Below are 17,261 nucleotides of genomic sequence, written 5' to 3'. Positions count from 1 at the left end.
CACAGGGTAGGGGGTGCTGGTTTGTGGAACCAAGGGGGCAGTGGCTCGAAAAGTTTGGGAACCACTGCTCTACACCATGAAGACTCATGCTCTCAACCCCCATTTTCAAAGCGTGCATAAACGAGAAGCACGGCAGTCTTTTACAATTCCTGGAACACGTTTAACATATCAGTGCTTCAGAAAGGAGAGTATACTGCAGAAGGAGTTCCATAATTTGCAGGTGGAAGGTTATACTGAAAAATGTTTATTAACTATTCTCTCACTCCATTTCTACCCATTCTAAGACAAATGTGTGTGTTTTAAACAAATGGATTGAAGACCGAACTGTAGAGTGCTGACACAGTCCTGCTTTCCAGTTTATCCTGTGAAAACAGAGACGGGCCAGAAGACTTCAGCAAACCTTAACAATGGTAGTGCAGCTGCTGTGTTGGCACGCATGGGCACTATGGCAGCATCCACCAGTGGGTTTCCTGAGGCCAATTTGCTTCTTCTCCAAAGCAACTCTTTCTCAGAACAAAGAGTCAATCCTGATTTTCCTCTTCCTCGTTGGAGCAGGAGGTCCTTCAAAAGAACCCAGGAAGCATCACCTTCCTCAGAAACTATTTCTTTCATAGTAGGAGGATGCTCGGCTTGCAACTGCCCAACATTTTGGCCTGGATCCTATGAAAGAGTTCTGCACATAGATAGTCTCTGCAGTGCAGTGTGATTCTTTTTCCGCAAAAAAAAACTTCCATTTGTACAAGGGCCCACTGAAAACCATTTAAGTTTTAGCAGAAGAGAATTTAGGGTTGCCAGCTGGTGTGGAGAAAAATGTCCTGTCCTTTCAAAAGAGGCCTTGGCGTGTGTGTGAAGTGTCCTTAGGTCACAGCCAACTTGTGGCAACCCCATAGGGTTTTCAACGCAAGCGATATTCAGAAGAGGTTGGCTATTGCTCGCCTCTGTGTCGCAACCCTGGTCTTCCTTGGTACTATCTTATCCAAATACTAAGCAGAGCTGACCTTGCTTAACTTCCAAGCTCAGAGGAGACTGAGCTAGCTTGGGCCATCTAGGTAAGGGCAATAGAGGCTTAATGTGTGGAAATGGGAATGTTGAAGGTTTTTCTGGCATGAAGTAAATAACTTCACCTGATAAATGTCTCATTAATGCTCTATTAAAGGGACAGGACATTTTTCTTCAGGCCAGTTGGCAACTCCATTTAGAACTTAGTGGCAACATTAAACTTGCTTAATATGACAGAGAAAAATGCATATGGTATGGATGTAGGGTTGCCAACTGCCAGGTAGTAGCAGGAGATCTCCTGCTAATTCAACTGATCTCCAGCCAATAGAGATCAGATCACCTGGAGAAAAATGAAGCTTGGATTTCTCCCCCCCCCTTTCAGTTTGCTTCATTTTTTTGTTTTGTTCTTAAAATGCTTTTTTATGCAGCAATTGGATTTTGGGGAGAATTTTCTCTCACAGTAAGCTCTACAAAGAAAGCAAATTACAAAGCAGCATCTAAAGGCGTGGGGACTTGATTTGAGCTTGGAGACTGCTGGTGCATAAATTCCCAGCAGGAACGCGTGGGTCCAGAGAGCAATGAAGCTCAGGTAAAACTCCCATGCATAAACAACCTTTGTCACCTTTTACAGTCCTTTCTTCCTTCCTATTTCTCTGACCCTCTTTCTCTCTCAAGTTGTGTCCTCAGCCCCTCACCTCATGCTTCTTCTCTGGCAAGCTTCCTGGCATACTAAAGGCTTTGGGAGGACAGAGAGGTTGAGGTGATAACACTGGAAGTTTTGTGCAGGGTGGGAAGGAGTTAAGCTCTGGGCAATTCACAAGAAGTCCAAAGCAGTGACTGCAGCTTAAACAGTAATGGGTGCCTGAGCTTGCAGATCACCTTAATCACTTTAATTAAAGGCGTGCTTGAAATTAATCCACAACAGCTCCACCACCATCAGGAAGTGCCTATGTGTGCAGAGGGACCCTCACCATGACAACTGGCATGTAAGAGTCAAGGAAAGACACTTTATGCTCTCCCAAGGAAACCCACCCCACCCTTCTACCACCAATCATATCCACAGCATCTTGTCTCCCGCTCCATTGTGCTTATAGACTCCAGTACTGGCTGTAACGGGATGATGGTAACTTGCAGAAAGTAACTGAGGTAATCCACCAAAATTTATTTCAATTGGATAAACATCAGTAAGCTCAAGCAATCACACTATTACACTTATTTACACAAAAGGAAGTCTAGGTGTCCCCCACCCCGTGTGTGTGTGCTATCAACAAAAAGAGAGGGGCAGCTTCCTTTTAGGTAAATACAGTACCTGGATATTTTCTTGGCATTGATTCTCCACTTTGAACTTTCCATTTAGTTGCTTTTTATTTTGAAAATATGCACGGGGAGGCTTAAGGGTTCCTATGGTAGCCATTTTATCATAGCATCCACTACCCTATCTTGAAGGTGCGTATAGGCTCAACATCATGACACATACCAATTCTCTCCAGGATCAGAGGAACATGCCCATTATATTAGGTGCTTTGGAACACAGGCTATCCTGCTGCTGCAGTTGTCCTATGCTACTGCAGTTGTCTTGTTTGTGGGCTTCCTAGAGGCACCTGGTTGGCCACTGTCTGAAGAGACTGTTGGAATTGATGGTCTGATACAGCATGGCCTCTTTTATGTTGTTAACATTATTGGGGATCCCTGTGTGCTTAAAACTATATAAAGCCATCAAGATGCACTGGCTGCAGAATGGCCATGGAATTACCAAGTTACCATAAATTTCGTAACAAAATTTGGGAACTCTTGGAAAGTAACACTCTCTCTGCCTAATGCACACCACAGGCTGAAAACTTCCCACTTGAGATATACAAATGTAAGGAAGACATTTATCATCTGTCATCTCATTGGTTATATTCATTCATTCATTTGTTTATTACGGTCAAAGACCAGTTTTTACAAAAAGAGATATCATAATAATTAAAACAGAATGTCTGATATTTGCTCAATAAATCGTAAATTTAGTTACAACAGCTCTTAGTAAAATAGCCTGTTTGACGTAAAAGTCATTTTAACAGCTTCTTCTGCCTTATCGCACATGCCCTAGCACAGAATCTCGCAACCTGATAGGTAATATCTTTAACAGAATCATCTAATAATAAAGTGGTATAGCGAACTCTGTCTCTATCTGGGAAGCTAGACAAAATTGGATCAATGAGCGTTTTGCGTATGTCTTGATAAAATGGGCAGTGTAATAGCACATGTTCAACCGTTTCCACCATTCCAGATTGGCATGGACAGAGGCGGAATTAGTAAGGGAGGCTGGCATACCTCCCGTCAAGAAGAGCAGATGGAAGAGCATTAAAACATGCTAAGGTGAAGGCTCTCCGATGTTTAGGGTGTTCTAAGGTATTGAGATAATTTGGAGTGGCCGAAATTTTTTTATGGTTCTCCACTACTGGGACCGAGTAAGCCCTTGATCTGTCATCTTGAAGGGCAATGTCCCAAAGCCTCTGTTTGACTATTGTTTTTGCTCCTTGATAGCCAAGATTTAAAAGAGTTGTACTTGATAAACCTAAATGTTAGAGTTTGTCCTCGGTTAGATTAATCCATCTTGAGGAGAAATTATCTGCAAAGATTAGGGGAATTAAACCAGATGAGGATAATTTAATCTTTAACCAATAAGAAATGGCATGGTACCAGGCATCTCACGTAACAGACTCTGGAAAAAATTAGAATCTTCTACTTTAGATCGGAGACTGCTTGTTCTCATACGTACACTTCATGAGAATAATCATTTGGCAGTGAGATGTAACATCCATGGCCATTTATCACACAAGATACTAGTTAAAAGAGGAGTGAAGCAAGGATGTATTTTAGCTCCACTGCTCTTTAATTTTATGTAAACTCTATGGTACAATGCCTATCTAACCCTAATTTCCACCCACCCAACATGGCAAACAGACCAATCTCCACACTCTTGTATGCGGATGACACAGTAATCTTAGCGCATACAGAGGTAGGACTTAGAAGAGCCCTTAGAGCTTTGGCGTTTTACTGCAGAGGAGCACTTATTATTGGTTATGTGAATTTTTAAGACAGAACGTTTAGACAGCAAAACTGATATTTTAGTTTTGTAAGTTTACACATATGAATTTATGTTTTAAATTCAAAGGGGGCTTGAACCTATAACTTCTGCTAGGTGAGGTCTTGCTACAGAAGTTCTTTCCTCTAGAGCAAGAATCCTTATTTTGTGGAAGTGATAATATCCAGTACCATTTTTATATCCCTTAGACTGCTTTTTGGAGGGCTTTTAGGAAAGCTATAGTGACAGTATGGATTCCTCAGAAGTATCTGTACCACACTTCATTCTCCTTGTGATTATAAAACCTTATTTCTCTACAGCACTGTACACCTATAGTAATCCAAGCAGCACCTATTTATAGCATTGTCATGGAAGAATCCAGTTATGTAGGTTTTGTTTACTTCTGCAAGGACAAATATTCTTGTGCATTTCAATCACATGCCTCATCTATGACAAAACAAAATGCAGATCGTATGCCTTCTTATGTAAGGGATCACTGTGACCTCTGGGAATTCAAGCCGTTTAAGTTTACATAAAGACAATGGGTCTGTTTTCTATTAAACCCAGATGCTGTTTCATTCTTCTCAATCCCAACTAGAATGAGACTGATGAGGGTGTAAGCAGTCAAACCCCTCCTGCTGCTAAGGGGTGCTACAAAGCATGGGGGCCATACTGGCATAAGAGTAAGACACTGCTCTCCTCAAAACGGATGCCTCTCAGTTTTGGGATCCATCTTGCGTGTCAAGCCTTGGCAGGAAGGTGTGCCTGGCTAGATAAGGGGAGGCAGCTAAAACACCCCTAAGGTGTTTTAATTAGCGCTCCGAGTAGACCATTACTGACCCTATCTGCACCCATCCCTGCAATCAAGCAGTATTCAGAATAACCTAGGCATTCCCTTGGGTGCTGATGACTCATCAAGCCTCTCCTATCTTTTTGTTGGAACCCTGGAAAAGCAGTCAATTCTTTGTCTCTGGCTTTCCTGCCAGCTTACCTCATACCACTCCAGGACCCATTTTGGGGTATAAATATTGGTTCTTTGGGCATTCGTAGTGTGTATGTTCTGAATCTGTGCGCATGCCCCCACATGCATGTGAGCTTTTTCCTTTGCTCCTGGAAACGCTGGTTGTTTTCCTCTTCAGAGCTGTTTTCCCTGGACGTCCCTTCAAGACTAGTAACTATCACCCATCCCTGAAACCCTATCCAACTTCCTCCATTTTCTCTTAGTCAGCTCTTGTATGCTTTGTGTGTGTATGTTCATTGCTTAATATATTTCTTGTTTTACTATTTTTATTCTTTAATAAAAACAATATTAATTACACAACTGTCTGATCATTTGAGTTTTCACCCAGGAGTATCCTGGTTAGATACAGGTTATCAACCTCAATTAACCGTTACCTCTTGCTATCTCCAGCGAATTCCCCAAACAAAAGTGGAGACTATGTACTTAGTGTAACAAGGGTTCCTGCAATTATTTTTATAGTTGCACATTTTATGCCAGCAACCAGGTAGAAATTTTTTTAACAATCCTTTAAAGGCAGGTAACTACTTGATTAATCTGAAAAATTGCTCATCTGTTTGGCAGCATAAGCAACTGTGATATAAACTTCAAAGAAACTTCCAGCTGCTTTCATTTTTTGTGTACCTGCTGAGCTAGCACTAACAAACTCAGTTTCATCCAGACATACAAATCTTTTCCATCGATACCAATGGAATTTAACAAAGCCTTTCTATGCATGGATTATACTAATAGTTTCAGGACCCTATTATCACACATACTGCATTCAAAAAGTCTACTGAAGGCAGGCCTGCTCGAGCGCAGTCCCATATGTGAGCTGCAGTGAAGGGACTGAAGATGAATGATACTTACTCTATTCATCATTATTTGAGTTAAAACAAACTAATGAAACATTAACCCATAAAAATTAACAATCCCAAATGAAACTTTTTATTGTTAAAAGAGTAAAAAAATGTATTTAAAATGTACTTTTCCTGTGATGTAAAGAAGCATACAGGGCACAGCACATATGCATTTAAGTAATACATCCGACATTAATCTAGCTATTTCACACTTATTAATTTGAGCTTGATATGAAGATGGAAGCACTACTACTTCAAAAATCTAAGCAAACAATTCACTGAGGAGAGAACTGGGATTTCTCCCCAATAAATACTTAAACATTATTACAATTTACAATTCCAGCAATCTAATACTTCATGCAAAATTTAAACAGATTACCATCTGATGACATTTAACTACTTCATAAAAGAGCTTGCTAAATATTTTGCAAATACAAAATTAAGCATTGTACAGTTGAACTAGATGGACAAGGCCAAGCATCTGCTTTTCTAGCTTCATATTTTAAATTTGTAAAGAGTTTACTTTCTTGGTTTAAAAATTGTGACAACTGGATACAAGCTTATTAATGTAGTGAAGCTTGAAGTCTGTTACTATATCTGCTTCCTAAATATAATGGTCACCATCTTATATGTGGTCAAGCATGCCAGTGTTCATTAATCAATGGTTTAAGCATGCTTAAAATGTTCTTAGATTGTGCCCAGTGAATTTAGGATGATTAACATATCTCTTTGTAGTAACAGCAGCTTCTTTTCACTTTGTTATATAAGCTCCAAAGTACAATGCAACACGTTTGGAGGCTTCTCAACATCTAAAACAAAAATCACTGATTTGGTTCATTAAGTGGCTCAGTAAGCGATTCATTCAATGGTTCGGTGCCATCCACGGGTATCTTACTGGCCTCTTCACTGGGACCGCTCTGGCTAGGTGGCTCTGTTGTTTCTAGCTGTTTCTTGTTGGCCTCTTCATTATGACGGCTTTGACAATGGGTCAAATGTTTCTTAAAGCCTCTGGGGAAGTTTGACTCAAAACTGCAGCGCGGACATTTAAGCAGACTCTGGCCATGAGCAGCGACATGATTTTTCAGGTGAGATTCCAAGAGAAAAGCCTTCCCACAAATATCACACTTGAACGGGCTTTGGACATTGTGCTTATTAACCAAGTGATGCAACACGGCACCTTTTTTCATCGCTCGACAGCAACAAATTTTACAATAGTATTTGCCTTTGCCACGTTTCATGTATTTTGCTATTTCTTCTTCGGAGATAAAAGCTTCCTTCTCTTCCGTAAACTGCAGCACGCACTGAGGCTGTGTTGTAGTAGTTGCATCAGTCTTAGTCTCTTTACTGAGATCAGATGATTCTGCATCAAACTGCTCTTGATCACTGAGGGATTCCTGCTCTTTCACCTCTGATGTATCCATCTCAGTGTTTCCACTGTCGCTATTCAGGTCTGCATTAGAAGTTTCCTGGTTTTCTTTCTTGGGTTTCTTCTTTGGACAAGTATACAAAGCATCTTCTACAGGTTCCTTATTTTGCACAGGCTGTTCTTTTGGAGCCAACAGGGCACTGAAAGGATTCTCACCTTCTGGATTTTCAGTTAAGAAATCTTTATTACTAGACTCAGTACAGGCCTGCAACTCTGAAAAATCAGGAGCAGAAGGCTGGCTAAACTCAGAGACAGTTGTTTTGTTGACTTCAGAGGAAATAAGAGGCATGGATTTGAGGACATCAGAACCGAGGACCTGCTTCTGATCAGAAGGCACAGAAGGGGAAGGTTTCTGGAGTTCAGGAGAAAGAGAACATTTTGGAGGCTCTGTGAAGAAAGTCTGCCTTTGTTTCTCAGGAGAACCAGGAGGTGGCTTCTGGGGTTCAGCAAAGGCAGCAAGTTTCTGGATTTCAGAAGTTACAGGTTTCAACACTTCATGAGAAAGAACAGGCGGTTTCTGAGATTCTGAGAAAGGAACATGCTCCTGCCTTTCAGGAGAAACAGCAATATGTTTCTGGGGTTCTGTGAAGAAGGCATGTTTTGGGGCTTCAGGAGAAACAGGAGTAGGTCTGTGAGATTCAGAAAACAGGGCATGTTTTTGCACTTCAGGAAAAGACATATGCGTTTCATGGAAGAAAGGTCGCTTTTGTATCTCAGCGGCAACAGGAGGAACAGATTTTTTAGGCTCAGGAAACAGGGGCCGTTTTCGGGGTTCAGAAAACAAAGCACGCTTCTGAAGGTCTGGGGACACAAAAGTAGCAGATTTCTGAGTCTCTGGAAAGAAAGTAGATTTTCGAGGCTCAGAAGAAAATTTCCAGGGATCAGGAGACACGGAAGGAGTTGGTTTACGTTGTTCGGGAAAGAAGGAAGGCTTCCAAAGATCAGATGACATAGGAGGACCAGGCTTTCTAAGCTCAGCTGGCATGGGAGGAGGGGGAGGTTGTGGTTGTGGTGATGGCCTCCAGGTATCAGGAGACAAAACAGGTTTCCAGCCTTCGGGATAAACTGAAGAGATGGGTTTCCAAGGTTCTGAGGAAGCAAGACTAGATTTCTGGGTCTCTGGTAAGGAGCTAGATTTCCAAGGGTCTGCCACAAACTTCTGAGGCTCTGCAGACATCATACCAGCCGGCCTTCGGGACTCTAAGGCAGGCCTTCTGGACTCAAGCGACATAGATGAGGAAGGTTTTGAAGACCAAGGGGAGATATTAATAGAAGACTTCTGTTGCTCATGAGAGGTACTAGGGGCAGGCCTCCAGGGATCTGGAATATTGGAAGGCCTCCAGGGATCTGCAGAAAGTGCTGTTTCTGCTTTCCACGGCTCAGGGGAAAGTGCTGAAGTGGGTCTCCGCATCTGAGGAATATGCCTGCGGGATTCTGAGGGCAGAGTAGTGGCAAGCTTCTTTGGTTCAGGGGACACAGCCGGAGAGTGTCTGCGGGGCTCGGGAGATGCAGCTGGAGAAAATTTCTGTGGTTCGGATGGAGCCACAGGCGGAGAGGAAGGCAGTGCAGACTTCTGAAGTTCTGGGGATACAGGTGGAATTAGTTTCTGCGGCTCCAGGGAAACAAGTGTTGTAGGCTTCTCTGGCTCTGGGGCAGAGATGTGTTGTTCTACCTGTACCGCAAGGAGGGGCTTCTGTGCCTCAGTGTATATAGCTGCGGCAGATTTCTGTGTCTCTGGGGACATAGTGGATACAGGCTTTGGTGGCTCTGAGGACTCGGTTAGGGCTGGTTTCTGTAGTTCTGGAGACAAAGACGGAATCTGTTTCAGTGGCTCTGATGACAGTAGTGGAACAGGTTTTGGCGGTTCTGGAGCTAGTAAAGAGATAGGTTTCTGTGGCTCTGGGCCCGCAGCTGGAACAACTTTCTGTTGCTCCACAGATGTAACTGGAATGGGCTTTTGCAGCTTGGGAGATAAACGAATATCAGACTTGAGGGGTTCAGCAGGAGCAAGCTTCTGAGGCTCAGGAGACATGGAGGGTTTTTGTGACTCTGGAGACACAGAAGGCTTTGGAGGCTCCACAGAGATAGCTTTTTTCAGGGATTCTGTGTCTAACAAATCTTTCCGCTCTTCATTCCATTTGTCTGGCATGGCATGTTGTGCTGTAATGTGATAATAAACATTACTATACATCTTGCTGGTAAAAAAGCATTTGTGGCAATGGAATAATTTTGCGCTTTTCTGGTAAAAAATCAGTTTCCCCAATCCAGCAGTATCCATTTCATCACAAAACTCAGGGTGGATAGTACCCATATGTATCTGTATATTCTCATAGTCGGAGCCTCTGAAATTGCAGTGATCACATTCTAAGCTGTCTGCTGGTTTACGCAGAATCTTCAACATGTCCATTTTTCTCTCAGCTTGCATCACACTGCACATGATTCCAAATGTGTAAACTTCAGTATTCCTGAAATAAATGTTAAAATAATTAAGCTCATAAAATATAGAAATATTTATTCTTATTAATGTAAAATTTGGATTAAGCCATCAAGTTACATACACACAAGCACACTGGATCAATTGTAGAACTAAAACGAGCTCTTTCACCCAATTGTATGACTGTTTGCACAAAGCTTTTCTGAATTAAAATCTCTTCATGGTTTACAGTGCTATCAGTTCTGTTTAAGGCAATTTAAGCTGTTTACCCGTCCCAGCTGGATCTTTCTGTTGCAGAAGGACTAACAAAATAAACTATCTGTAGAGAAAGAGCAGCTAGTTCATAGTCATGTTTTTTCAAGGTACCAAAAATAGCCCGATGTACATCCAACTGACACCAATGGTAACGATCAGAATTAGGCTTAAATGGGCCCTTTGGGACTGCTATTATTTGTTCTTCATTCTGACAAGTAAACAGGTTGAATGTTTCTATTAGTGAAAACAGAAGAGTATCACCATAAGTCAGCTGTGACTTGACTGCAAAATAAAAAATAGAAACGTAGAACTAGTCCTACCACCTGTACAATGCAGGAAATTCACAGCTACCCTCCACTTCCCCCAGTGACCCCTGCTCTATGTCCAGTGGCATGATCACTTTGTAGTGATATTAATTTCAGCCATGTTACTAATAGTTCTAAAAGTTCCAATATGGTCAAATAGACAGGACAACAGGTAATTATGTATGCTATTCAACAACCGGGGACCAAGATTTGAACAACTGTTGAAGAAGAAGAGTTGGTCTTTATATGCTGACTTTCTCTGCCACTTAAGGAAGAATCAAACCAGCTTACAATCACCTTCCCTTCCCCTCTCCACAACAGACACCCTGTGAGGTAGGTGGGGCTGGGAGAGGGTGACTAGCCCAAAGTCACCCAGCTGGCTTCATGTGTAGAAGTGGGGAAACAAACCCAGTTCTCCAGATCAGTGTCCACCACTCCAAACCACCACTCTTAACCACTACACCACGCTGGCTCTCCACACTGGCTATTGGTCAGTGGCTAACACACATTCTTCAGCAAGATGCTGATGTACGTGTGGCATTTAAGCAAGATAGTCTTGAATAAGACAGATTACCTATAGCCATTTAAGTCCAGATACAGTTTTGGTTTTGGAATGGAAATAACCTTGCATACCTGGATTGACAATGATTAGTGGTTCTCCTGAACCTCTGAGATCTTTTTGGTACCATCAAACATTACTAGATTAGTTGAGTTGGAGATCAGGGGCACTGCACTACAGTCTCTTCTCCCCAGGAGATGGTATTACGGGATTACTGCTCAATCCTCTGGACATTTATGTATGCAGCTCTGAAGGTTTCTATTCTGTCTTTCAGGCCATTTAAATATCTATATGAGGTGACTGAGGATGATCATCTGAAGATCTGAAGTAAGGTGCTATCAGTATGCTGTCACCCAGCTTATTGTCCATAACAGCTCATTCAAACAGGTCTGTGGAAGTCTGGAAAAGATAATTGGCCAATAAAGCAACGCTCAACGTAAACAAGCCTGAGGCACTGTTGGTCAATAGTAGAGCTACTCAGGGAACTGTTTGCACTCCCCTTCTGAAAGAGCAGGTTTACAGCTCTAGATCACTGTGTGATCCAAGCCTATATTTGAATCTCAGATTTTCAATGTACCACATAGTTACTTTTTCCAACTTCAGCTGGTCTGCCAGTTGTGGCTGTCCCCTGAGAAGCAAGGTTTGGCTATGGCAATCTGATCAAGCCACATTAGATTCCTGTAATGTGCTGTACATGGAAATGCCTTTGAAGAATACTAAGAGGCTTCAACTTATACAAAATGCTACAGCTGGCTTACTTTCAGGAGCTGTTCATAGAGAATATTTCTTCCCTGTATTGAAAGAGTTCCCTGTCAGAAATTGGCTGACCAATTTGCTTCGAGGTACCATTCTTGCTTTTAAAGCCCTAAACAGATTAGCATCAGAACACCTGGTCTATACTGTCCTATATCACTAAACTCAGGGTTGACAGGCTGAGCCTGGGGTGGAAAGGTTGGGGGCAGGGACGTTGGGGGGGGGGAGTGATACATTGTTGATGCAGAATAACGCTAGAAACTCTATGATAACAATTCCTAGAGTTTTGTAAATACACACACACACACACACACTACACCTATTCTCCAAAAAGTCCTCAGAAGATTGGAGGAATAGTATACTTCCTTTCCTATTGTAGATCTTGAATCTGAAACCTTGGATAGTTCCCAGATTCTGTGCAGCTGCGAGTCTACTGAGATACTGTGTTGATCCAGTGACACATATTTGTTTTTAATATATATTTTAATGGAAGATTGTGTGTGTTTCTATATATATATATATATGTTTTTTCTGCTGATCCATGACCGTTATATATTATTTGGTCCATGCCCATAATAAATTATTGATTGATTCTCAGAACTACCCTACATCAGTTCTGGGTTTCCCCTGGAAATAACTTAGCATCACCACTACAGCAGGAGACTTCCCACCAGACAGGGAGGCCTGGCAACCCTAACCATGCCCAGCATTAAGATCTTCTCAAGCTCTGATCCACTCCCATCACTTGCAGAAAGAGGAGTGCATTTGGGGAGGGGTGATACCTCGCCACCGTGAGGTAATGGTGAGGTAGAGAGCTAGATTGGTATAGTAGTTAAAAGCAGTGGTTTGGAGCGGTGGAGTCTGATCTGGAGAACCAGGTTTGCTTCCCCACTCCTCCACATGAGCAGTGGACACTAATCTGGTGAACTGGATTTGTTTTCCCACTCTTACACATGAAGCCAGCTGGGTGACCTTGGGCTAGTCACACTCTCTCAGTCCCACCTACCTCACAGGATGTCTGTTGTGGGGAGGGGAAGGGAAGCTGGTTTGATTCTTCTTTAAGTGGTGGGGAAAGTAGGCATATAAAAAACAGCTCTTCTTTTTTTTCTTCGCCTCAAAATCTTTGCCTGAAAATGCCTCTCTCGAGGTTCATTTGATGCCTAATATATTATTGTTTATGCTCCAAAAAATTATATTTGCATGTGCCTTTGGCTGAATTTATTCCTGGCCATCTTCCTCTCTGATTTTATGTGTTCTGTTTTATCTGGTATTGCCTGTATGGCTTTTATACACATAATAGCACTTACTGCTGCTTTTATATTATCGTACTGATTTTAAGTCATTGTTTTTACCGCTGTTGCTTTAGTTAACCACACAATAATAAATCAACAACAAAATGTGTTGTACATTGTTTAAAAAATTTCTAATCTGCCTTGTGAAGTTCTCTGGAGAGGCAGCTAACAACAAATATATAAAAATTAAAATATTACTGGTTCCATCTATAAGTGTGTGTTCCACCAAATTACATATCAAATACAACTCCAGAGATGGTCTCACTACCTCTTCTGTCACTTATAAGGCTAGCAGTATCGATGCCACAATTTTTGTAAGATGCTTAAATAGCTAAATTGTGTGAGATAAATTACTAGGCTTAGACTCCTGGACAAATTCCTTAAATAAATATCTTGCCTTGTGACAGACATTTTTTTGGAAAGACAAAACACAAAGTTTAAAAATGCCCACATCTATCAAGATCCTAGGTTAGCTATCTATCCTGTATGCTTTAAGGATGGCCCATCAGAGAGTGAGCTGGCTGAATAAATTCCTGTGCCTTACAGAGCAACATTTTAGGTGTACAAGAATCCCCTGTACAGACTACATGTCCACACACACACACCCCGCCAGCTGGGCCTAACCGTATGATCTCAAAGCCGGGGATCTCATATTTTCCCCAAATCTGTTTTAGGAACCTGCCCTGCCATTTTAATATTCTAAGTGGTTTTAGTAAAAATTGAAGCTTTCTAGTAGATTTAGATCACATCAGTAAAGTGTTTACATCCATAACCAAGCATAGCAACAAGTATTTACTTCGTTTTTATACATAATAGTAACATAACTTAGAAATATTAGCTTAGTTTGATCTCCTGTATGTTTCCGAATACCTGTAACTTGTAGCAGGCTAAAAACACCTTTCAGGAAATAAAGAACTGTGATTAAACAAAGAAGATGTAATATTCAAACATATGTTTCCGTTCTGACCAACTGGGATAAAATCTTCACGCATTCGAGAATGCAATTAGTACTAACAGAATCAAGATCAGCTGGATCAACTCTATGACCAACGCTTAACAGCATCACTTTAATAATGTAATAGAATAATAGCCTGGAGCATGCTGTTGTTATTAACTGCATGTAACTCACATCCTTTCAGCTGTAACTTCCCTTCTCAGGGAGATTTGTCTACCCCTTTTGATTATTGGCTTCCACCCCGGGAGGGGTGGGATATAAATCAAATAAATAAATAAATAGAAAATGAAGAATTTTCTGTTGTGTCTGGCATTCTCTTGCTGACCCTCCTTCTTGTTTGATTTTTTTTATTATGAAGGGTTTTCAGTAGCTGATTTTTAATGTCTTTTTAATTGTTTGCCATCATGAGGGCCCCAATTGGGTGGAAAGGCAGCATACAAAGGTTTTTAATCAATCAATCTCTATAGACTTCCCATTTTATAAAAAAACAAGTTGCACATGGACATTGTTTCCAACAGGTTGTTGCAGCTACTTTAAGACTTTAACAGAAGCTGCTGTTTTTTTATCAGCATCAGCATGGCGTAGTGGTTAAAGTGTAGGGCTAGTATCTGGAAGACCCAGGTTCAGATCCTCACTCTCAGCCTAACCTACCCAACAGGTTTGTTGTGAGGATAAAATGGAGGAGAGGAGAATGATGTAAGCTGCTTTGGGTCCCCACTGGAGTAAAAGGCAGGATATAAATAAAAACTAATAATAAACCATTATTGTCAGGAGATTATGGCTATTTACTGAACTGGTATTAGTTTCCAGAAAAGGCTAATGGTTGAACAATCTGATTAGAAAAATGGTTGAACAATCTGATTAGTTAAACCATCACTGCTGACCTAAACATGTGAGGGCCTGGTGGGGAGACCAGAAACGGGGGGGGGGGGGGGGCTCTGTATTTTCTGAGGCCTTTTTTCACTTTTTCTAATGGAAAAATTGGGACATTTAGGGGAGCAATGAAAATAAAAACACCTTCCTATGAAATATATTCTCTTTTTGAGTTAGAAAACATCTTACAAAGCGTTTCACTCATTCCAAATGTATAGTATGAAAAAATCTTACGATTTTCTCAGTTTTTCCAGTGGAAGAACTGGGAAATTACAGGGAACACGGAGGGGGAGGAGCCCTCTTATAACTGTAGACATATATAATATTGTTTACATGTCAATAATTTTGGTCACAAACATTAAAGCAACAATGTTTTAACGCTAATACGTTTAAAAGTTCTGTGCTTTCAATGTTATCAAATTAGGTTAATATCCACTAGGGTTGCCAACCTCCAGGTATTAGCTGGAGAACTCCTGCTATTACAACTGATCTCTAGCCGATAGAGATCAGTTCACCTGGAGAAAATGGGAGCTTTGGCGTTTGGACTCTATGGCATAGAAATCCCTCCCCACCCCAAACCTCACCCTCCTTAGGCTCCACCCCAAAAACCTCCCGCCGGTGGCGAAGAGGGACTTAGCAGCCCTAATATCCACACATGCTGGCAGCCCTGTTGTGACTCTATGAGAAAGCTTCTGTGCAAACTATGCACTTTCTTTTACTTACTAGAGAATTTGTCCAACTTTTCGTCTTTCCTGCCTCTCAGATGGCAAAAAAAGATACACGCGCTATGGAAGTATACGGTATAGTAGAGGTTGCAACTCTTTCTCAAGTGTTGGACATACCAGCAATTTTTCCTTATGCAAAAGGAAGGTTCAATTCCATAAACATGCCAATCGGCTTTGAAACGGGGGTGGGGGATGGGAGTCAGAACAGAATCCAATTGGCCAAGCTAACTGAATTCCTACATGGAAAAGATATGGAAGAATTTAAAAAAAACTTGGGCAAAGGCCGCCACATATTGGGATAAACTGGCAAAAATGGATTTTACTAATTTAATTAGTGAGTTAGAGAAACTAGTTTTAATATTTTTATATCTTATTGTTAATAGATACTTTTAAAACTGTTAAGACACTTCTTCGGAAGTCGGGTCATGGGTCGCTTTTTTAAGGTGGGTGGAGGGTTGAAGGGGTATCTTTTCTGATTTTTATAATTTTTTAATCATAAATGTATGAGTAAGGATAGATACTCTTGTTTTTTTGTTATTTCTTTTATTGTTTTTGTTTGTTTTTGTTTTATGTTATAAAAATTAATGTGTGTATATATATATATATATATATATATATATATATATATATATATATAAATTAATATTTTATATCTTATTATTAATAGATACTTTTAAAACTGTTAAGACACTTCTTCGGAAGTCGGGTGATGGGTCGCTTTTTTAAGGTGGGTGGAGGGTTGAAGGGGTATTTTTTCTGATTTTTATAATTTTTTAATCATAAACGTACGAGTAAGGATAGAGAGATACTCTTTTGTTTTTTATGTTATTTCTTTCATTGTTTTTGTTTGTTTTATGTTATAATTAATATATATAACATAACAAAAACAAACAAAAACAATAAAATTTATATAAATAAACAAACATAAATAAATATAAACAAGAACAGAAGCCAATGAGGGCTTATATTTTTAACAAGCGTAGACCCCGTGTGCTCCTTACGGGTCTACGCTTGTTAAATATATAACCCGCTTTAGGCGTCCGCCCTAACGCAACCGAGGAGCGAGCCTGCAAGCCGTGCGCGCCCCCGACGCCGGAAAGGAACGCGGAGCGCCCGCTAACCGCGCACGCGCAGTCACGCTCTGCCACGGAACGGGGCGGGAGCTGGCCAGCCTCGCGGACGCGCGGGAAACCGGGGACGTGGGGGGGAGGGGAGGAACAGACAGTGATCGGCCCCTCGTCTTTAATCCGAAAGCGCCTCCTCCCCCCCCCCCGGGTCCTGTCTCCGTGAAATTCATACGACTGTACGTTTATGGCGCAAAAAAAGGACAGGCGAAACGGCAAATACGTACCCGAGAGTGGGGGAAAAAATCGTACGGAGACGCTCCCGCTGGGGCGCTTCACTTAACAATGGCGGCGGTTTCCCACAGCTGAAGTGGAACGGGTGGGGGGCGGGGACAAGGGGAACGGTGGAAGAGACAAAGAGGGGCGCGCGCGGCGACAGACCCGCTTTTTTATTGGCTCGCGGCCTCCGAAGGGGGCTACTCAGAGCGGCTCCTCCGTGTTTGGTCCCGCCCCCCCCGTTGTAGAAGTTGGCGCAGGCGCAAGGGGGCGGGGAGGAATGTCGTTGGGAGACGTAACGGAAGGGGACGAGGCGGTTGGGGGAGCGCTGGTGCCGCTAGGTGGCGCAACGCCCCCTCCGCCCAGTCGCTTCCGACTGTTGGGGCCGTTTGTGCACGGGCGGTTTTGCCTGGGAATT

General features: G+C 41.8%; 1 protein-coding gene across 1 annotated transcript; it reads right to left on the bottom strand.

Annotated features, from left to right (window-relative positions):
- Positions 1-6,747: 6,747 nt before the first annotated feature.
- Positions 6,748-9,815, bottom strand: CHAMP1 (chromosome alignment maintaining phosphoprotein 1). The gene has a single exon (XM_056861679.1). The coding sequence runs from the start codon at positions 9,787-9,789 to the stop codon at positions 6,748-6,750; it is 3,042 nt and encodes a 1,013-aa protein (XP_056717657.1). The 5' UTR covers positions 9,790-9,815.
- Between the last annotated feature and the right edge of the window lie 7,446 nt (positions 9,816-17,261).

This window comes from Euleptes europaea, chromosome 16, assembly GCF_029931775.1.
Source record: "Euleptes europaea isolate rEulEur1 chromosome 16, rEulEur1.hap1, whole genome shotgun sequence".
Taxonomy (NCBI): domain Eukaryota; kingdom Metazoa; phylum Chordata; class Lepidosauria; order Squamata; family Sphaerodactylidae; genus Euleptes; species Euleptes europaea.
Note: the sequence above shows the minus strand (reverse complement) of the source record. Positions and strands in the feature narration are given on the sequence as shown.

Coding starts and splice junctions, on each gene's coding strand:
- CHAMP1 (XM_056861679.1), bottom strand. CDS start 9,789: ATGTGCAGTGTGATGCAAGCTGAGAGAAAAATGGACATGTTGAAGATT.